This window comes from Eumetopias jubatus, unplaced genomic scaffold (genome assembly GCF_037043125.1).
Source record: "Eumetopias jubatus isolate StellerSeaLion01/CBP00866 unplaced genomic scaffold, mEumJub1_p1.0 scaffold_12, whole genome shotgun sequence".
Taxonomy (NCBI): domain Eukaryota; kingdom Metazoa; phylum Chordata; class Mammalia; order Carnivora; family Otariidae; genus Eumetopias; species Eumetopias jubatus.
In genome coordinates this window covers 54,622,188-54,645,207 of record NW_028274818.1, presented here as the reverse complement: position 1 = coordinate 54,645,207, position 23,020 = coordinate 54,622,188, and the positions used below count along the sequence as shown (strand labels likewise).

At 37.7% G+C, this 23,020-nt stretch overlaps 1 protein-coding gene across 3 annotated transcripts in view; it reads left to right on the top strand.

The window, feature by feature from the left end:
* Positions 1–23,020, top strand: part of DNM3 (dynamin 3) — a 575,404-nt gene that overhangs the window by 197,282 nt on the left and 355,102 nt on the right. For all 3 annotated transcript variants that reach the window (XM_028123031.1, XM_028123033.1, XM_028123032.1), the window contains exons 5-8: positions 12,110–12,208; positions 12,796–12,956; positions 17,276–17,418; positions 20,458–20,593. In XM_028123031.1, the coding sequence (XP_027978832.1) occupies positions 12,110–12,208; positions 12,796–12,956; positions 17,276–17,418; positions 20,458–20,593 (539 nt within the window). The remainder of the gene's footprint in view (positions 1–12,109; positions 12,209–12,795; positions 12,957–17,275; positions 17,419–20,457; positions 20,594–23,020) is intronic.

Here is a 23,020-nt window from a genome sequence, read left to right as displayed (position 1 = left end):
TCCTGAGACCAGACGAAATCTAGGTCTCCTACTCCTCCGCCATCTTGCTCCGCCCCTCCGGATTTTTCAACAGAAACTTTGCAGACCAGAAGGGAAAGGCATAATATGGTGAAAGGGAAGTGCTGAAAGGGAAGACTCTGCAGTCAAGAATACTCTCTCCAGCAAGGTGATCATTCAGAATAGAAGGAGAGATAAAATTTCCAAGAGAAACAAAAACTAAAGAAGTTTATGGCCACTAAACCAGCCCTACAACAAATATTAAAGGGGACTCTGAGTGGAAAGGAAAGACCATAAATGAGAGTATGATAAGTAAAAAATACTAAAGCAATAAAAATAAATATTTCTATAAAAATCAGTCAAGGGATTCATAACATAAAATGATGTAAAATAAGACACTGTATATCTAAAATGTTGGGGTGGGTTGGAAGAGGAGTAAAGATTTGGTTTAACTTAAGCAACATCAACTTAATATAGACTACTATATGCAGAAGGTATATACAAACCTAATGGTAATCACAAATCAAAAACCAGGAATAGATGTGCAAAAAAAAAAAGAGAAAGGAATCCAAGTATATCACTAAAGAAATCCAACAAATCATGAAAGAGAGCAAGAGAAGATAGGATCAGAGAAAATGTGTAGAAACAATCATAAAACAAGTAACAAAACGGCAATAAATACATATCTAACAATAATTATTTTGAATGCAAGTGGAGTAAATGGTCCAGTCAAAATACATAGGGTGACAGAATGGGTAAAAACAAACAAACAAAAAACAAGACCCATCTATATGCTGCCTACAAGAAACTCATTTCAGACTGAAAGACACCTGCAGATTTAAAGTGAGGGGATGGAGAAACATTTACCATGCATATGGATATCAAAAGAAAGCTGGGGTAGCAATACTTATATCAAAAAAAATAGAATTTAGTAACAAGAGACAAAGAAGGACACTATACAATAATAAATGGGACAATCCAAGGGGAGGATATAACAATTATAAATATTTATGCATCCAAAAATGAGAGAACCCAAATAAAAAGTTAATAACATACATAAAGGAAATAATCGATAGTAATACAATAATAGTAGGGGTTGTTAACAGCCCACTTACATTAATGGACAGATCATCCAAACAGAAAATCAGTAAAGAAACGATGGCTTTGAATGGCACAGTGGACTAGATGGATTTAAGAGACGTTCAGGGGGCGCCTGTGTGGCTCAGTTGGTTAAGCGACTGCCTTCGGCTCAGGTCATGATCCTGCAGTCCGAGGATCGAGTCGCATGTCGGTCTTTCTGCTCAGCGGGGAGTCTGCTTCTCCCTCTGACTGCCCCCCCATGCTCTCTCTCTTTCTCTCTCATTCTCTCTCTCTCTCAAATGAATAAATAAAATCTTAAAAAAAGACATATTCAGAACATTCCATCCTAAAACAGCAGAGTGCACATTTTTTTTTGACTGCACATAGAACAATCTCCAGAATCCTAATCTCATGTATTAGGCCATAAAACAAGTCTGAACAGATTCAAAACAATTGAAGTCATACCATGCACCTTTTCTGACCACAATGTTATGAAAGTAGAAATCAAGCACAAGAAAAAAATGTGGAAAGAGCATCAATACATGGAGGTTAAATACCATGCTACTAAACAGTGAATGGGTCAAAGAAGAAATAAAAATTACATGGAAACATATGAAAATGAAAACACAGTGGTCCCAGATCTTTGGGATGCAGCAAAAGTGGTTGTAAGAGGGAATTTTATAGGACTACAGACCTATCTCAAGAAGCTAGAGAAATCTCAAATAACCTAACTTTATATCTAAAGGAATTAGAAAAGGAATAACAAATAAAACCCAAGCCCAGCAAAAGGAAGGAAATAATAAATATTAGAGTAGAAAAAAACCAAAATGGAAACTAAAACAAACAAACAAAAAAACACAGTTGGATAGATCAATGAAACCAGGACCTGGTTCTTTGAAAAGATCAACAAAATCAATAAATCTTTAAGAAGACTCATCAAAAAAAGGAAGAGAGAGGACCCAAATAAATAAAATCACTAATGAAAGAGGAGAAATAACAACCAACACCACAGAAATACAAACAACTGTAACAAAATATTATGAAACCCTATATGCCAACAAATTGGACAACTTAGAAGAAATGGATAAATTCCTAGAAACATAAAACCTACTGAAACTAAAGCAGGAGGAAATGGAAAATTTGAACAGATCAATTACCAGCAATGAAATTGAATCAGTAATCAAAAACTCCCAAAAAACAAAAGTCTAGGATCAGATGGCTTCACAGATGAATTCTACCAAACATTTAAAGAAGACTTAATACCTATTCTTCTCAAACTATTTCAGAAAATACAAGAAGGAAAACTTCCAAATTTATTCTATGAGGCCAGTATCACCCTGATACCAAAACCGGATAAAGACCCAACAAAAAAAGAGAACTACAGGCCAATATCTCTCATGGATATAGATGCAAATATCTTCAACAAAATATTAGCAAACCAAATCCAACAATATATTTAAAAAATCATATATCACAATCAAGTGGGATTTATTCCAGAATACAGAGGAGGTTCAATATTTATAAAACAATCAATGTGGCATGTCACATCAAGAAGAGAAAAGATAAAAACCAAATGATCATTTCAATAGGTGCACAAAAAGCATTTGACAAAGTACAACATCCATTCATGATAAAAACTCTCTGCAAAGTAGAGTCTAGAGGGAACATACCTCAACATAATAAAGCCCTTATATGAAAAATGCACAGCCAATATCGTACTCAATGTTGAAAAACAGAGCTTTTCCCCTAAGGTGAGGAACAAGACAAGGATGTCCACTCTCACTGCTTTCATTCAACATGGTACTGGAAGTCCACAACAGCAATTATACAACATAAAGAAATAAAAGGCGTCTGCATTAGTAAGGAAGAAGAAAACTGTCACTTTACAGATTACATGATACTAAAGACTCCACCAAAAAAATACTAGAACTGATAACAGGAATTCAGTAAAGTTGCAGGATACGAAATCAACGTACAGAAATCTATTGCATTCCTACACGCTAAGTGAAGCAGCAGAAAGTGAAATTAAGAAAACAATCCCATTCACAATTTCACCCGAAACAATAAAATATCTAGGATTAAACTTAACCAAGGAGGTGAAGGACCTGTACTCTGAAAACTATAAAACACCGATGAAAGAAATTTAAGATGATGCAAGAAAATGGAAAGACATTCCATGCTCTTGGGTTGGAAGAACAAATATTGTTAAAATGTCCATACTACCCAAAGCAATCTACAGATTTAATGCAATCCCTATCAAAATAACAGCATTTTTCACAGAACTAGAACTAACAATCCTAAAATTTGTATAGAACCACAAAAGAATGGCCAAAGCAATCTTGAAAAAGAAAAACAAAATTGGAGGGACCACAATTCCAGATTTCAAGTTATATTACAAAGGAGTAGTAATTAAAACAGTGTGGTACTGGCATAAAAACAGACACATAGATCAATGGAATAGAACAGAAAGCCCAGAAGCAAATCTACAATTTTATGGTCAATTAATCTTTGATAAAGGAGGAACGAATATACAATCAGAAAAAGACAGTCTCTTCAACAGATGGTGTTGGGAAAACTGGACAGCCACATGCAAAAGAGTGAAGCTGGACCACTTTCTTTCACCATACACAAAAATAAATTTCAAATGGTTTAAAGACCTGAAACCATAAAAATCCTTGAAGGGAGCACAGGCAGTAATCTCTCTGACATTGACTGTAGCAAAATTTTTGATATGTCTCCTGAGGCAAGGGATATAAAAACAAAAATAAACTCTTGGGACTACATCAAAATAAAGTTTCTGCACAGCAAGGGAAATAGTCAACAAAACTAAAAATCAGGCTACTGAATGGGAGAGGATATTTGCAAATGACATATCTGATAAAGGGTTTTAGTATCCAAAATATATAAAGAACTGATACAACTCAATACCCAGAAAACAAATAACCCAATTAAAAAATTGACAAAACATACAAACAGACATTTCTCCAAAGAAGGTATACAAGTGGCCAGCAAACACAGGAAAAGATGCTCAACATCATTCATCATCAGGAAAATGCAAATTAAAATTACAGTGAGATATCACCTCACACCTGTCAGAATGGCTAAAATCACAAACACAAGAAACAAGTGTCAGTGAGGATGTGGAGAAAAAGGAACCTTGTGCACTGTTTTTGGGAATACAAACTGTTGCAGCCACTGTGAAAAACAGCTTAAAGTTTCCTCAAAAAATTAAAAATAGAACTACCCTATGATACAGTAATTTCACTACTCAGTATTTACCCCCCCAAAATACAAAAACACTAATCCAAAGGGATACATGCACCCCTGTGTTTTTTGTGGCATTATTTCCAATAGCCAAACTATGGAAGCAACCTAAGTGTCCACTGATTGATGAATGGGTAAAGAAGATGTGGTGTATATATACAATGGAATATTTTTTCAAGATTTTATTTATTTGACAGAGAGAGAGCGAGAGAGGGAACACAAGCAGGGGGAGTGGGAGAGGGAGAAGCAGGCTTCCTGCTGAGCAGGGAGCCCGACGTGGGGCTTGATCGCAGGACCCTGGGATCATGACCTGAGCCGAAGGCAGACACTTAACGACTGAGCCACCCAGGTGCCCCTATACAATGGAGTATTAATCAGTTATAAAAAAGAATGAAATCTTGACATTTGCAACAATGTGGATAGAGGTAGAGTATAATGTTGAGTGAAATAAGTCAGTCAGAGAAAGACAAATGCCATACAATCACACTCATATGTGGAATTTAAGGAACAAAACAAATGAGCAAAGGAAAGAAAGAGAAACCAAGAATCAGACTCTTATCTATAGAAAACAAACTGATGGTTACTAGAGGAGAGGGGGGTGGAGGGATGAGTGAAGTAGGGTATGGGAATTAAAGAGTGTACTTATCATGATGAAAATAAAATAAAATGATGAAAAAAGGAAGAATGGGTTTGAGTTGATCAAAAAAAGAAGGGAAGGAAAGGATATTTAGAGCTGAGCGGCATTGTTATAAAGATAGCCCAAGAACTGCATGGTTACATGGGAGAAGTGCAACTTGTTGGGTGTGACTGGAGTTTAGGATTGGAGTAGAGTGGGAGGCATGGTGAGAATCAAAGTTAATGAGATCGCAACTTTCATTTACTGGGTGTTTTTTTTATGTACCAAGTACTTTACATGTATAATGTTATTTAATTGTCTTTAATTAATAGATTTTAATTTTTTAGAGCAATTTTAAGTGGAAAGTACAGAGAGTTCCCATGTACATTCTGTCCCCACATGCACAAGCTCCCCAACTATTAACATCCCACACCAGAGTTGTACATTTGTTATAATCAATGAACCTAGAACTGATCTATCATTATTACTCAAAGTTCATAGTTGACATTCGGGTTCACTCTTGGTGGTGTACATTCTGTGGGTTTTGACAAGTGTGGAATGTTATGTATCCATCATTGTAATACCATATAGAATAATTTTCACTGCCCTAAAAATACTCTGTACTCCACCTTTTTATCTTTGCCTTCCCTAACCCCTGGCAGCCACTAAGCTTTTTACTGTCTCCATACTTTTGCCTTTTCTAGAATGTCATATAGTTGAAACCATAAACTTTGTAGCTTTTTCAGATTGGCTTCTTTCACTTAGAAATATGAATTTAAAGTTCCTCCTTGTCTTTTTATGGTTTGATAGCTCATTTATTTTCAGCACTGAATAATATTCCATTGTCTGGTTGTGCCACAGTTTTATTTATCTATTTATGTATGGAAGGACATCTTGGTGGCTTTCCAGTTTTGGCAATTATAAGTAAATCCGCTATAAACAATTGTGTGCAAGTTCTTGTGTGGACATGTTCTCAATTCCTTTGAGTAAATACCAAAGAGTACAATTACTGTATCACATGGTAAGGGTATATTTAGTTTTGTAAGAAACTATTTTCCAAAATGTCTGTACCATTTTGCAATCTCAATAGCAATGAATGGGTGTTCTTGGTACTCTATAACCTTGCTGCCTTTGATGTTGTCAGTGTTTTGGATTTTGGCAATTTTAATAGGTGTTCAGTGATATCTCACTATTATTTTAATTTGCAATTCCCTATTGAACAATGATGTGGAACATCTTTTCATATACATACTTGCCATTTGTACATCTTGTTTGTTGAGGTACCTGTTCAGGTCTTTTACCCATTTTTAAATCAGGTTGTTTGTTTCATCCCCCTGTCTGAAGCACAAGGGGATTTTTTTTTTTCAGATATTCACTATGAGAACCTGGGTGGGGTGAGCTCCTGGAGACCAAACCCACAAAAAAATGGATGCTCCCTATGACTTGGACCTCCTAGACTTTTTAACTCCCTGAGTTTCCAGAAATTTATCAATTACAGTTTAGGTTTTCCTTCTTAGGCGCTGGTTCCCATAGGAATTCCTGCTTGTGTGTTTCTGCTTCCATAAGTTATGATTTTCTGGATTTACCTATATGCCTCTCCAAATTTGGGGAGCAGTGGTTTGTCCTGTGACCTCATTTCTCTGAAGAATCTAAGAAGGGTTGTTGAGTTTTTCAGTTGTCTACTTGTTAAGACACAGGGGAAACTTCAAATCTTCTTACATGTTGCACCAGTAAGTGGAAGGTCTGTTATTTAATTTTAAAACATAGATTTGTTATTTTCTCATTTTATTGATGAATTAGAGCGAACGTATAACTTATTCTTCTGCTGGAAGTCTTTCGAGAGTTAAAGGGGATGCAATTAATAATTATCCCAGACATCAAATATAAACTGTGACGGATGATTATGCTATTGATGTGGTTACACCTGGTGAGGAAACTAAAGATTTTATGTATTTATTTGTCAGAGAGAGAGAGAGAGAGAGAGAGAGAGCTCACAAGCACAGGGAGAGGCATGCAGAGGGAGAAGCAGTTCCCCGCTGAGCAAGGAGCCCAAGGGGGGTCTCGATCTCAGGACCCTGGGATCATGACCTGAGCCAAAGGCAAATGCTTAACCAACTGAGCCACCCTGTCATGCCCTGATGAGGAAACTAATGTCTTGGAGCTAATAAGAGGCACTGATGGGTTTGAACCGAAAAAATCTGATCCTCGAGTGAGTGCTGTTAGCCTCTATGCTATATAAGAATCAGTTTGGAAGTGCCTTGTATGTCTTTTCAAGGTCTTTGTCAGGATTCATCAGCATTCATCATTTCTGGCTATTCTTTGCTGAAGAAACATAATTGAAATACAGTATCACACATTATTTATTAGCTCTTTATTTTTATTTTCCTTTTAGTTGGAGGACAAGAATTGTATTAAATTACTCTTTACTTATTGTATAAACCTCTTCTAAATCTGGAAATTGTTTTCTTTCCCAGAATTCTGGACTTGAAAGAGACATCTAGTTAATCTTTTGGTTCTATATGTAGATCAACAGGCCCAGATGATGTAACTAACTTGCCAAATAACAGACCTAATCACTTGTAGAATCTAGCTAAGAATTGGGTGGCAGAAAAATATAGTGATTAAAAATGGAATTAGGTTGCCTGGATTCCACACCTTACAGGCTGCAAGCTTTTAGGTAAGCATGCTTTTCCTCTCCAAATCTCACTTTCCTGGTCTGTGTAATTGAGAAAATAAGGGTACCCACTCATAGAGTTGTTTCAAGTTTATGCCCAGTACATAATCAGGACTCAATACATGGTCTCTATTATATTTATCTGAGTCTTTAGATTACCAGTGAAGTGCTTTTAAAGCACGTTGCCTTTGAATCTCTTCTGGCAATGGCTTTTTGAGATTTGTCAGTGTAGGTCTCTAGTATGCCAGCAGGAGTTCATTGATTATTTTAAGCTGCCTATTTGTATAACTAAATGTGAAAAGAAAATAATCTCTGTTGCCATTTCTGGTATACCACTAAGCATAGATTTCTTTGCCTTTGCAGAAATAAAGGAGTAGTAAAGAGAACACTTTTAAAATTGAACTTTTATTTTTATTAATGTTATAAACATACATGCTTAAAAATCAGTCCCAAAGGCTTTTAACAAAAACTATTGGTCCCTTACGCACTCCTCCTGACTCTTGATTACTGATTTCCAGAGGCTATCACTTTTGGCTTTCTTTTGGTATTTACCTCCATATTTCTGTGTAACCTGTTCATACTACTATTTCTTGATTTTTTATTTTTTATTTTCACTTTTGACTTCCTACTGTAGAGAAGAATTTAGCTGTCTTCTATCTCTCTCCCATAACCACATATACTAACCATACATATATACACTTACCCTCCCATGTTCTACTAATATAATTATATTTAAATATTTATGATTCTGAAGATATCATTCGCAGCTGAGTCCTGTGTAAATTATGATTACGTTTTCCTTCTTACATGATATTGCTGTCTTTGAGGTTGATAGTTGTCTTTCTTTCTGTTTGCAGTCTTCTCAATATTCATCACCAGTGCATTCTCAGCCTCTCCTCTAGGAGTCTAAATCTCTTAATATCTTCAAAAATCTTAGGCATTAGGTGTTCTAGCACTTTCATTTTTTTCTTAGTGGGGAAATATATCTCTTCAATAATCTGTGCCTTCTCATTCAAATAGATATTGATTGTTCTTCTGGCCTAGTACTGAGATCTACACCATCCTGAAAATTCCCTTCATTTTTTGGTTATTACATTTCTTGCTTCCTGGATCTCTTATTTACTTCTTTGTTAGTTTGCTTTCCATGTTTGGTGGAACACATCCTTTAGTAGTTTCCAAAGAAAGAGAAAGGGAGGTAAAATATTTTGAGATTTTTGCAAGTCTGAAAATATCTTTTTCTACTGTCACATTTATCGATAGTTTAGAATTCTAGGCTAGAAATAATTTTTTCACTCAGAATTTTGAAAACAGCACTCTATTGAATTTAGTTTCTAGTTTGTTGCTGGGAAGACTGATGCTATAATGATTTTCCAAACTTTTTTTGTCACTTTCTTTTCTTAACTTCTTTGGGAGCTTATTAGGATATTTTATTTGTTCCTAGTGTTTTGAAATCTTATACTGCTATGCCATATTGTGTGTGTGTTTTTCATATTACGTTGGACACTTGATGGATTTATTCAATACATAAATTAATCTTTCACTTATAGAATATTTTCTTGAATAGTATTGCCCCCCAACTATTTCTGTTTCATCTTCTCTGTTTTTCTGGAATGCCAATTATTCAGATATTGGATCTTCTGCATTATTTCTCTCTCTTTTTTTAAGGTTTATTTATTTATTTGAGAGAGAGAAAGAGAATGAGTTAGAGAACAGGGGAGGGGGAGAGGGACAGGGAGAAACAGAATCTCAAGTAGACTCTGCACTGGATACAGAACCTGACACAGGGCTCGATCTCATGACCCTGAGGTCATGACCGGAGCCAAAACCAAAAGTCGAATGCTTAACCAACTGAGCTACCCAGGTGCCCCTATTTCTCTAGTTTCAAACAAGTTTTTCCTTTTCTGTTATTTACTTCTATTTCTTTTGTTTTCTGGAAGAGTTTCTAACTTTGTACTCCACCCATTTTACTAACATTTTTTAAAAAATTTCTACTCTCATATTTTGTTACCGAGAATTCCTTTTGTTTGTTTGAATGTTTCCTTTTATGACATTCTATTCTTGTTCCATGGATGCAATGACCTCTCCTTTCTCTCTGAGGATATTAATAAAAATGATAAAGTTTTTTTCTATATTTTGTATTATTTTTGTTTTCTTCAGTTCTGTTTTACAATATTTATTTGTTTTGGTCTCAGAGACTCTCCTTGGCTATCCATTCACATTTAAAATAATTTTTAAAAATTTTTATTTTTTACTGAAGCATGGTTGACATACAATATTGTATTAACTTCAGGTATACAATATAGTGGTTCTACAATTATATACATCACAGAATGCTAAAATAAATAAGTCAGTTATGGGGAATATAGTATTTTATTTATATTATATTAATATTGTAATAATTTTGTATGATAACAATTGGTAATCTGCACTTACTGATTTATATTTAAAAGTGAAATATTAACAGGAAACTCTATGTGGGTGTGCTTGACTAAATGAGTTACAGGCTTCACAGTATGTTGATTTATTGGGCTGTTTTAATTGGAGTTCCTCTGAATTTTAATATCTATGTTTCCCTCTAAGAATGGTTAATATCCCCAGACAGAGTTTTTCCAATCTCCTGCTTGGAGGGTTAAATTCTACCAGCCAGCTTTTTCTTAAACTGGACTGGGCAGAGAGGTCTTGCTATTCAGTATGTGGAATTTCACTTAATCACTCTCTTTTAATACCTGATGCCCTCTAACTGGGCCAGGTGCCCATTAGTGCAGTTTTCCATAGTTCAGTGTTTCCAGAGAGTAGACCTTGCACTCTCCTGCCAGGTTGAGCCAGGGTGACTCCTAGCTATGTTATCCATGGAAATCTCACTGCTTTCATCCAGCGCTCTTGTTTTCAACCTCAACTGCCCCCACTACTGTCCATTATTGTCAGAGCTATTGGTCTCCCTCAACCTTTTAGAGAGGCTGTGATGTAAATTATCCAGCTTCTGGGCTTTGGTTGTTGGCTTTCTTGGATGCAGTTTTTCTGTTTCTCTAGTCTGTTAATTTAGTTAGCAGTTATCCTGCTGGGTTTACAGTTTCAACATATTTCTTCAGTCCTCTCCCATTTTCTTTACTTTCTTGGTTTAAGCCTTTTTTATTTTTAAAATTCTTTGTATTTCAGTAGGCAGTATATTGGTTAAAAGCATGGGCTCTGGATGCCTAGACCCACCTGTTGTATGACCTTGGGAAAGTTACTTAATCTCTTTCTGCCTTAGTTTCCTCATCTTAAAAAAAAATAGAGTTGGAGTCCTTTTTAAGATTAAACGATTTAACCTTTTTAAGAGTAAATGATTTAAGACATGTAAAGCATGTAAAACCATAGCTGGCCTAATAAATATTAGCCATTTTAGAGTGGTTTCAGGTAAAAAGATAAAGGTGTGTGTTCAATTTATCATGTCCAAAGAAATGCACTTAAAAATATGAATCACGAGGGGCGCCTGGATGACTCAGTCATTAAGCATCTGTCTTCGGCTCAGGTCATGACCCCAGAGTCCTGGGATAGAGCCCTGCGTCGGGCTCTCTGCTCAGCCGTAAGTCTGCTTCTCAACCTCTCCCATTCCCCCTGCTTGTGTTCCCTTTCTTGCTGTGTCTCTCTCTGTCAAATAAATAAAATCTTCAAAAAAAAGATGAATCACTAGGCAAACGTTGTTCATTTTATCTACTGAAGAAAACAATGGGCAAAGGTGAGGTATCTGATGTGCTACATAAAGTGTCTAGGTTTTTATATTGTTTTATTACTGAAAGGTACCTTGGAGATTATCGTTTCCAACTCTTTATATTATGGATAGGAAAACTGAGGCCCAGAGAAGAGAGTTAGGTGACTTGCCTTGAGACTAGAATCCAAATGTCAGGACTCTTAGTTTGGTCTTCTTCCATTAAGTCATATATCTTTTTCTAATGAACAGTGAATGCTATGAGACTTGAAACTTTGTTTTTGGTGATGACACTATCCTATACCTAATTTTCTTCTTCTTATTTGTCAAGTGCTTAGAACTGGATCAGTAATAAGCTTTGGTTTATGACACACTCTCTTCATTGGTCCTACTTGTTTATTTATTTTCAATAAGGTAATACATAAAAAAATTAAAGCACCCATATTGTGTACAGTACCTTGGAGGAAAATTTTAAGGGTATAATTTCCATGTATGCATGGTACAAAAATAAATGCATGTGTTTAAAATTATTGTGGTGATATACCTATTTGGTTTTTTCTCTCTTGAAGTGAAAGTTACCTTACGTATGGGTGGTTTTACAACTCTCCTTCTCATCACATCAAAACTCACCAGACTGGGGTAGCAGCGGATTAGAAAACAAAGTGAGACAGAGAGGAGCAGGAAAAGGACCAGAAATATGAGTGTCTGCATTTAGCATGGGGACATGTATGTCTCTAAAATTTGTTAGTCTTCTGCAAACTATGTAATACTGGGTTTGTTTTTGATTCAGGTTTAAGAACCATTGGAGTCATCACCAAATTGGATCTTATGGATGAAGGAACAGATGCCAGGGAGGTTCTAGAGAACAAGCTGCTGCCTCTTCGCAGGGGTAACGTACCGTGTCCTATACAGGACTTCCTTTGATGATGTGGCAGAGAAACAATTGGGAAACCAATGCGAAGCTTGGTTTTATGCCTTCACAGTTATGAGGAATGTATTTATGATTAGTTATACTTTTTCTGGAATGGCATAACATTCCCAAATGATATAGTTAAAAATGATCCAAAGGGAGAACTATTCCTTAAAATAACAGGAATAAGAAAGCAGGAAAAGGAAGGAGCTTGAAGAGGATATAAATATTCATCACAGACTGCATAAACATATACTGTGCTGTTTTAAGTGTGACTAACTTGCCCATCATATAACACAGCTGGTAAGGGACACACTGTATTAAAATGTACAGAGCTTTTTAACGGGCAAAAGACATTATTGTGTTAATGCTAAAAAAAGTGTCATTAGCCACATCAGCCAGCCTTTGTTAAATACTGATGTCTCAAATTGAGTTTTATAAAGGGTTCAATTCTTCAGCCCTTAAAAATAATTTTGCTTTTCTTATTCAGCCTGTTTGAGAGCCTTGAAATCTCCCCAGAATAAACAACAAGGGTCCCAAACCACATTGTATGTGTTCTGTTTCAGGTTATGTGGGGGTGGTAAACAGAAGCCAGAAGGATATAGATGGGAAGAAGGACATTAAGGCCGCCATGTTGGCCGAAAGGAAATTTTTTCTCTCGCACCCGGCTTATAGACATATTGCTGATCGGATGGGGACCCCACACCTGCAGAAGGTCCTTAATCAGGTAAAGATGTTTTCTCAAGCAACAAGAACAGTTATGAAATATACAAGTGACTATTGGAATTCATATTTCTCATTTTAATGTTCATTTTTTCCAAAATAAGACATTCAGCTTAAATGATAGGAATTAAAAAATGAATATGAATACTTAGTTGCACACTGTTACTATTCTCAGTGAGTAGAATCTACTTTAATGTTATTGAAAGTACACTGCTCAGAGCAGAAATACGCTTATTTAGGAACAGTGAATAAGGGTATATATTAGCACCCATTTTACTCAGAATATGTAGTTATCTTAAGAAATTAAGGTTGTGTGTCTCTGAAGGGTTGATTTCTTGGGATTTGTTTTTAAAATGTCCATCTGTTATGGTTAGGTAAGATTTCTTTTTAAAATTTCTTTATGGTTTTGTTTAGGATCGATTTGTTCCTTAATTTAAATTCTTGAAAATAACAAATCCTTATAAGCAATCATTGATCTCCATTCATTTAAGAAGTTTTTCCAGATAACCCTTTTCCCTGCACAGACAAGACTTGGGCCTTTGTCTTCCCACATTCCATGCCCTTACTTCCTTCTTGCATAAAACCTCAGTGCACTTACTTGGTAACATATTTTTCATCTCCTAGGGAAGTTAAGCATCATCCTCAGTGTATGCAGGTCCACTCCTTGAGTTTTGATTATATTGACTCAAAGTGGCCAGCAGCTTTTCTCACAAATAGAATCATAAGATATGCTTTAACTTTTATTTATGAACTTTAACAGTCAACCAATCAAGTCATTATCGAATGTTCTGATTGTTTGCTCCTAGAAGGTATCAGTAGAGACTAATACAATAGCAGGCTACTTGTGACATTGGACCCGAACCCTTTAGGCAAAACAATTGAAGAAGTTTTAGAAAATAAAAAAGCAGTATTATACTTCTATTTTATGTGACATAACACAAACTCATGTAAAGTTTGTGCTTTTTAATTAGGGTAGATGAGTATTTAGAAGCCATGAGGTGGTGCTGTGGTTGTGTCATTTAACAAACATGAATATATTTTAGAGAAGGAACATTGGTTTGCCACACAAAAACCATAATATTCTACCAATATATTTAGTATTGGTAAAACTCTTTTTAGATTACTGCTCTCATGCCTGTATTGGTCTAAGAAAAACACAAATAAACTGAAAAATTCTTAGAGAAAAATCACTAAGATGATTAGGAAGATAAAGTTGGAAATAAATTAGGTTGTGAATACTAGAAAAATAGAAAGAATGTGACTGGCCATTTGGTTATACAAATGACCCCTAAATTATGACATAATTGGATTCTGGTTGACTGAAAACTGAATGGATTTTGTACTGAAGATCTCTCATTTCTTGGATAATCACTTTCTTTTTTATTGCTTTAGGGATCTTCATACTGTTTGACACTAGGATACTTTTATGGCTGATTCAATGTGCACCAATACCTCTGGCCCTGAAGGCCAGTTTCTATGGCGAAAACTGGAACAGAACATGACATTTTTGAGTCATTATGGCTGGAGGGCAGGGAATGAGGGAGTGAGTTATAAGAGATGAATTTGGAGAAGTAGGCAGAGGCTGGATCCTATAATGTTTGTAGGCAAGTTAAGGATTTTTGTTCTTATCCTAAGAGCAGTGGGGAGTGAGTCATTTAAGGCATCTGAATAGGGGAATTACACAATCATATCTGTGTGTTAAAAATGTTCATGGTGGTTGCAGATAAGATCAAGAATAGAGGGGCACCTGGGTGGCTCAGTCGTTAAGTGTCTGCCTTCGGCTCAGGTCACGATCCCAGGGTCCTGGCATTGAGCCCCGCATCGGGCTCCCTGCTCCGCAGGAAGCCTCCTTCTCCCTCTCCCACTCCCCCTGCTTGTGTTCCCTCTCTCGCTGTGTCTCTGTCTGTCAAATAAATAAATAAAATCTTAAAAAAAAATCAAGACTAGACATGAGAAGTTAGGAGTCAAAGTGAGAAATAATGGTAGCTTGGTCTTGGTTAGGGCCAGTGAAGATGAAAAATAAAGCAGAATTGAGAAATGTTTAGGAAAATCGAGAACTTCATGGTAGATTAGCTCTGGTGGGTGATGGAGAGGTGAAGTCAAGGATGCACTCTGAGTTCCCATATTGTTATGAAGTCACCGAGATGGAGAACCCTGAAAGGAAGATTAGGTGTTTGATTTCAGACTTGCTGAGGTTGAGGTGTCATTGGCACATGTAAGAGAAGTAAAGTCCATGGTCTAATATGTATGCCTGCAGCAAAGATTAGAAGTTTGGTCTGTAGATAACACGTTGGTAGCTACAGGCGTTTGAATATTTATTAAAGCTATGAGTGGAATAAGATTACTTTAGGAGGAACAGAGAGTGAACAAAGAAGAAGAAGGTTAAGACTCAGATTGGAGGAATATTGATATTTACAGGTCTGGTGGAGGGGGATGACTTGGCAAAGGAGATGTAGAAGGTACATCCAAAAGGTTAGGAGAAAACTGAGAGGAACTAGGGTCACGAAAGCTGAGGAAAGAACTATTTTAGAAAGCCAAGAGTGGTCCGCAGTGTTGCTTTGCTGTTGAGATATCTGAGAAGCAAAAGGTGGAAACCATGTATTTTTATCATTTACCCCTCATATGGCAGACAAGTGGCTACTGGTTTCTCATGGTTACTGTTGCTCTTAGACTTGGGGGTTTGTGATGTTGCTACTGGGAATGCAGGCCTCTCCATTCTTTTGTTTTCTGCTTCAGAGCCATAACAACAGCATGCTGGGGAATAACATAAGTCATAACTGTGGGTGAAGGTCTAATATAGTTATGAACTATTAACATTTAAATAACTATAGATATATTGAATAGATACATCCAGGTAATCTCTGATAAACATTAAAGATTTAGAATGATTTCTTCAGTCAGTCTGGGTATTTATTCCCCTTTTAATTTATTATTCTTTTTCATGCATTTCTGTGAAGTTTATGTTCTCTTTCTTTTGATTCAAGTTTATTACTTCACCAGTTCAAGAAGATTACCTTTTCTTCTTTCTTTCTTTCTTTCTCTTTCTTTCTTTCTTTCTTTTCTTTCTTTCTTTCTTTCTTTCTTTCTTTCTTTCTTTCTTTCTTTCTTTCTTTCTTTCTTTCTCTTTCTTTCTTTCTTTCTTTCTTTCTTTCTTTCTTTCTTTCTTTCTTTCTTTTTCTTTCTTTCTTTCCTTTCTTTCTTTCTTTTTCTTTCTTTCTCTTTCCCTTCCTTCCTCCTTCCTTCCTTCCTTCCTTCCTTCCTTCCTTCCTTCCTTTCCTTCTCTTTTTTTCTTTTAATTCAGACTTTTGTTTAACTGCATTGTAATAGAAAGAACATACGGCAGAGAGCTAGCCAATCTGGGTTTATATCCCACCTTTGTTCTTTTTTTTTTTTAAAGATTTTATTTATTTATTTGACAGAGAGAGACACAGCAAGAGAGGGAACACAAGTAGGGGGAGTGGGAGAAGGAGAAGCAGGCTTCCCGCTGAGCAGGGAGCCCAATGTGGGGCTCGATGCCAGGACCCTGGGATCATGACCTGAGCCGAAGGCAGACGCTTAACTGACTGAGCCACCCAGGCGCCCCCACCTTTGTTCTTAATCATGTACTTGTAGACAATCTCTTAGAGAATTTTTCATCCTGCTGAGCTTGAGGCGCCAGCAGATGATCTCAGTGGAATTGCCAAGTGGATGGTTAAGTAGAGATGTCAACAGCAGAGAGAGAGAGAGAGTGTTTTCCTTTGCTAGTCATGGAACTTTCATATGCAAACTGCTGAAGGAATAAGCCCATGATGTGAACCAGCACCGCTGGACTGATGCCTAGAGGCAGGGCAAGAGGAAGCATCTGTCTGAGCTGCAGAATGGAGAGGAAGTGGACAGCTGACAGGTACCTACAGTTCCATAGGGTGGTCCTGAAATGTCCGGCAGCACCTGTAACTCCAATTTCTTCATTTCTAGCCACAGTCCAACTTAAGGCTCCTTTCTACAGTCTAGGTAACCTGATAGATCAATTCATGCCAAAGTGTCATTAGGCAGCCTTCGGAGTAACATTAGTAGGTGCATTTTAACAGGGTATTTCTAGCCAGGCATAAAGAGGTAGCCCAAGTGAGTGACTCCAGTTGAAGGAATTTTGAACATCTCCTTAAGGCCAGGAGAGAGTTGGAGCTGCTTCTCATGATTTCCCTACACAGTTAGTCAGTCTCAAATGTATATACGCATATGATTTCTAAGTTTTAAACGATTAGGAAAACAGGGAACATCAATTTTTGTCTCCTGAGTTCATCTTTCATCTGTTACATCTACACGATTTTGTTTTGTTTTATTCAGCAACTTACCAACCATATTCGAGATACCCTGCCAAACTTCAGGAACAAGATACAGGGACAGTTGCTCTCCATAGAACATGAAGTGGAAGCCTACAGAAACTTCAAGCCAGAGGACCCCACCAGGAAGACCAAGGCATTGCTGCAGTGAGTCCTCTTGCCCTCCCTTGTTCAGCATTTGAAACTCATTTCTTCAGTTTGCTTTTGCCTTAGCCTCTTTGTCGTGCTATTTTCTAGAAAAAGCACGTAATGTGTACAAGACTTTGTTTATGTTATACAATGAACCTCGAGTCTTTATGTGTTCTTGAAGAATCATCGTTGATCTTATTCTGTTACTATAGATTGAACCAGTTGCCCATCCCCGTGCCCAGTTTCCTTGCGCTTTGATAATTGGATTCCGTAAATGAGTGATAGTGATATCACCAATACCCAATAGTGATAACTCAGCAGGGTTTTTGCTCTTAGTCTTTAGAAGTGGACACAGCTCCTGTCAAAAGTGTCATCTGTCTTGTACAACTGTTTCTACCAAGGTCACTCGTTCTTATTATCTTCTTGTGTCAGTCATTTCATGGGATTTATCTGTGTACATTTTTCAGGGGAATGAGAACCACGGCTTTCATAATTAAAGAATGGACAATAAAGCCACATTTAAGTATCTTTTTACCCTTTTTGGTAATGATTTTAATGTAGCTCTTTAAAAACACAAATGTGAAAACTACCAAGTATCTTCTTACTCCTCCATGATCTTCCCATCTTATCCTTGGATTACTAGGTGTATCCCTGAGGGGTCTTGGTAGGACAGCAGAGTCGTTAGAGAATTGCCAGCTCCTTATGTCTTTTATCTTTCTTCCTTTTTTTTGCCCCTCCCAGCCTTATCTGCCCTCTACCCCTCTGCTGCAGCTTACCTCAGGTCCCTGTCAACCAGAAGACCCTCCGCCCAGCTGATCTTCCAGGGCATCCCAAATCCACTTCCAGGGATGGTGCTTGCCACCTCTTATGGTCCCTTTCTTCCTGTGCAGCCTTGCAATCAAGGTGCCCTTAATTTGGTGTTCAAAATGCATGACAAAATTCCTTTCTTTGTGGAGCTATTTCTAAATGCTCAAATTATTTAAGTAAAAATTTAATGTAACATCTTACATTTCCTCATTTAAAAATATAGAATCATACAGAGGAAAGAATTTTTTCTTAGATTCAACTCTTCCCTAGTTTATCTTTTTATTCTTGGCTTTGGTTAAGCTCCTATAAAAACTCTTCAAGTTACAGAGAAAAGAAAGCTATTTCTGTTTAGGCCCTAGGTCATCATCTTAACTTCCAACTGAAACTACTCTCCTTACAAATACTACGCTTGCCTCTGTGACTCCATTGGATTCAGATTACAGAATTTTCCACATCTGGATTCTTCCCTTGTAGGGGGCTGATCAGCTCCTTCCTCTCTTCCTCCCTCCCTCTCTGGTTTCTTTCTCCCCCTCTTTCCACCCGCCTCTCTTCTTGCCTTCCTCTTAGCTCTTTGTGTTCGACTTGTGTCTGGCTCTGTGCTATCTACTAGAGATTCAACAATGAATAAGACTTTTGCCCTCAAGAAGAGGCCACAGAGGAGCAAGGGAAACAGACATATAAGCAACTAACTGTATTAAAATCTGATAAATGCTATGTTTCTGGTAAGTATAAACTGTTAAGGGAGCCCAGATGAGGAAGCAGTTACAGGTGAGGAAGGTTGTGAGTTCACAGAGGAAAAGATACTTTAATGAGAACCTAATGTATGGGGAGAGTTTGTCAGGTGGATGAGGAGGCCAAGAGAATAGTGTCAGATTGTTTACAGCTTGTTGTAGTGGGCCTGGAGGCTGGAGTATAGGCTGGAGGTAAATTTCCTAAAATTTCCCAGTCTTTCAGTGCTTTCTCTTGTATATACCTTCTCAGGTGGTTAAAAATTAGATTAACATGGGCACAGGCATAAACATAGCTACATCAGATTGTATTCTGAATTTTCTGGCCTAATTTGCAGTTTTAATTCATCCAGGATTTTGATGAAAGAGAATCAGGGATACAAATCTTAGATGGTTTGAAATTTTTCCTGTTGAATTTTGAATTTGAAAGTAGTACCAGCATGCCAAAATTAGAGTTTCTACATCTAACAATAGAAAATGCAAGTAGGTTGTTATTTTCCCCCTGTAAGATATTTCTTTGGTTTTTACCAACTACTTTAAGGCAACTCATCCCTTCATTGAAGTTACTGAGTACCTTTCATATATTAGGCAGTGGGAGATAAATAAAATGTGTGGTCCTTGCCCTTAGGAGAGAGACTGATAGGTGAACAAGAGTGATGGACTCTGCTAAGTGCTGTGCTGAAAATAAGCTGAAGGAACAAGGAAAATAAGCTGAAGGAACAAGGAGCAATAAGGAGTGTGGCAGATAGGACCGTGGAAAGTTTCCTGGAAAAACTATTGCTTGAACTGGGTCTTGAAGGACAGATAAAAATTAGCCAGGCAGGGAAGCAAGGGGCAGAAGGGAAAACAGATGTACAAGCACAGAGACATGGTGCATGCAGGGACCTGGGCATAGCTTCTTTCTGGTTGGCTTAGAAGGTGTGTGGATGAGTAGTGAGAGATGGAGCATACAGGGCCAGACCATGGAGAATCTTGCGTGATGGGTTAAGGAGTTTTAATTTTATTATCCAATTGTGGGGAATCATTGAAAAAGAAGGCTAGAGCTAGTTGTAGAGGGGGATGGGGGTCACCAGTTTGCATTGTCTGTGATGCTGGGGGCGGGGAGGAGAGGAGCTCACAGAGTAAGAGGGGGCTCATCGGGAGCAGTTAGAACACTAGGCGAATGTGGTGTCATAGGAACCGAGGGGCATTTTGACTCTTTTATGTAAAGTTTTACTGTTTAACTTTAATTCCTAATTTAAGTATTTTTAAATACCACTTTATGGTTTCAATTAAATGGACAGAATGCATCTAATGACACAGATATTTATGCTATGTATTTTAATTAACTGCCTAAAATAAATCTTCCTAACATCTATGTCATATAATTACATTTTCGAGTGCTGAATAGAATGCAGTGCTCATTCTGCCAGTAGGTGCCAGTAAGAACACTAGGAAAAGGATTCTAAGGGCTCACATAGTAAATTAAAATGAAAAATGCAAAGCCTTGTAACTAGAATTTACTTCTCTTTCACAATTATAGGATGGTTCAGCAATTTGCTGTGGACTTCGAGAAGAGAATTGAAGGGTCAGGGGATCAAGTAGATACCCTGGAGCTCTCAGGAGGGGCTAAAATCAATCGTATATTCCACGAACGCTTTCCTTTTGAGATAGTAAAGGTTTGTACCAAATGTTATTTTTTTTTCCTTTCACTTCATTTCCATGTTCTGTTCTATATAACTGTTCATAAAATGTTATGGGAGTGGTATAGGACTGAGATAGATCTTTGAACAAAAATCTTCATACTCAGGTGATAAAATTTAGGAGAGAAGTATTTTCTTACTGATGGTTCTGATCTTATTTATTTAGTGGGATCTAACAACATTTCAAATTATTTCAACAAATACTAACTGAGTTCCTATGAAGTTTATTTGTTGTCTAATTAATTTAAAAATATTTCTTGAGCACCTATTCTGTGCCAAAATTCTAGGTGCTAGTGATCAAGAAAGAGGCACTGTCTGGTGGGGAAAGACAGAGAATTTTACAAATAGACAAAGTAAGAAAACATAAAACATTATTATGTAACATAATGTTAGAGAAAGGGGTTGAGGGAGCCACTTTCTTTTTTTTAAAGATTTATTTGTTTTAGAGAGAGAGAGAGACAGCATAAGCAGGAGGGGCAGAGGGAGAGGGAGAGAGAGAATCTCAAGCAGACTCCCTTCTGAGTGCAGAGCCTGATGCAGGGCTGGATCCCAGGACCCTGGGATCATGACCTGAGCCGACACCAAGGGTCAGAAGCTTAACTGACTGCTCCACCTCGGTGCCCCGAGTGAGCCACTTTTGATGGGATGTTTCAGGCAAGGTCCTTCTGAGTAGGGGACATCTAAAGCATGACCAGAATGGCATGAAGAGGTCAGCTGTAAGGATCTTGGGGAAGAGGGTCATTCAGGGTAAGCAGCTGAGGGCGAGGCTGTACAGCAAGCATCTGTACAGTGGGTGAAGGACAGATGAGGCTGGTGCAGAGCTGATGAGGGGGCGGGAGTCCACCATGAATTCAGAGGAAAGAAGTGCCCAGTTTACGCAGGGCGTTCCAGGTTGCAGTGAGGTGTTTGCATTTACTAATGAGAAGTTAGGGGGTAGTTTTACGAAAAGGTGTGACCTGATTTGGTGGATGATTTTAAAAGAACGCTTTGCAGGCTGGATCTTAAAGGGGCAAGAGTTGATTTTGGGAGACAAGTAAGGTGAGTTAAACAGTAGGGCCAGAGCAGGAGTGAATCCACTTTCTGTGGGGCCTAAAGTTTATACAGTTGGGGGGCGGGCGGCCTTAAAGAAGAAGAATACAAAATTATAAACACACAGTTAGGCACGGGGTCTTGGAAGGTCCTTATGTAAGAGAGAAGCCCTGAACCTTAATCTTCTTTAGCTTCACATTAAAAATGCCCCAGAGAGAGGATGGAGAAAGTGGATGGATTTGTGATTTTGGAGGTAGGGTCAGTAGGGCTTGGGTTGATATGGGGGATGCAAGAAAGAAGATTCAGGATGATTCCTAAGGCTTGGCTTGTACAACAGCAAGTGTTAGTGGCCATCAGATGAGGGAAACTGAGCAAAAGCTGAGTTTGTGTAGAGGTATGAACTGAGAGAGTTTTATTTCAGCTCTGCTTAGGTTGGCTTGCCCATTAGGCGGCTAAGTAGTATTAGGGACTCTGCTACTTGTTTCACATACAGAGGAGGGTGCTTATGTCTTGGTGTGGGAGGAAAATGGGTAAATAGATGGTTTCATTAAAACGTGCTAAGTAAAGTGATAAACTTCAGCACAGGGTGCTATGGAAACGGCCTACAGACCCGAATCCCAGACTGAGCGCTTGAGGGAGCCTGGCTTCTGAGCTGAGTTTGGAAGGATGAGCAGCTAGTCAAGCAGGAGGGGGTTGGGGCCTGGGGTTGTTCCAGATAGAGAAGGAGGAACAGTAAAGGCTGAGCTCTGGGCAACAGGGTGTAGGTAGGAAACTAAAGCAATTCATTGTTCTATGGTATAAAGTGTGAGGGGGGAAAATGGATAGACAGTGAAGCTGGAGAGGCCAAATCTCAGAAGTCAGGGGCTGAACCAAATGTGCTCTTGATATCCCTTTTAGGTCTAAGCTCCATGACACTTTGATCCTAATTCCACATAAATTTAAAGTACCTAGAACTTCTGGGAAATTTTTTTGCAGCCATCTATCCTACATTGGATTGGTAAAAAAATATTATTAATTTCCTCTTGTAAAGAGGCCTTGAATGCAGGTGGTTAAAACGGCCAGGGAGAAAAGACAGCCATTGTTAATCTCAGCACAGCTGGACCGCTGTTGCATGTCAGGTGACACTCTTATTTATGCATTTGTCTGTGAATACATTTATTACATTCAGCAAAAGAATGAAGAATTGTATATTTCATATGAATGGCCAGATTTATGTCCAGAAGGCATCCTTTATGCATAGTGCTCCTATCTATAATAGAGTTAAAATCCACTACACTAAAACTCCCAGAAATCCCCAATGTTCTATGTTGCCTTGAACTTTATATAAGCAGATGTTTTGACCATCTGGGTTTAAGTTAGGAAAGACATGAGTAT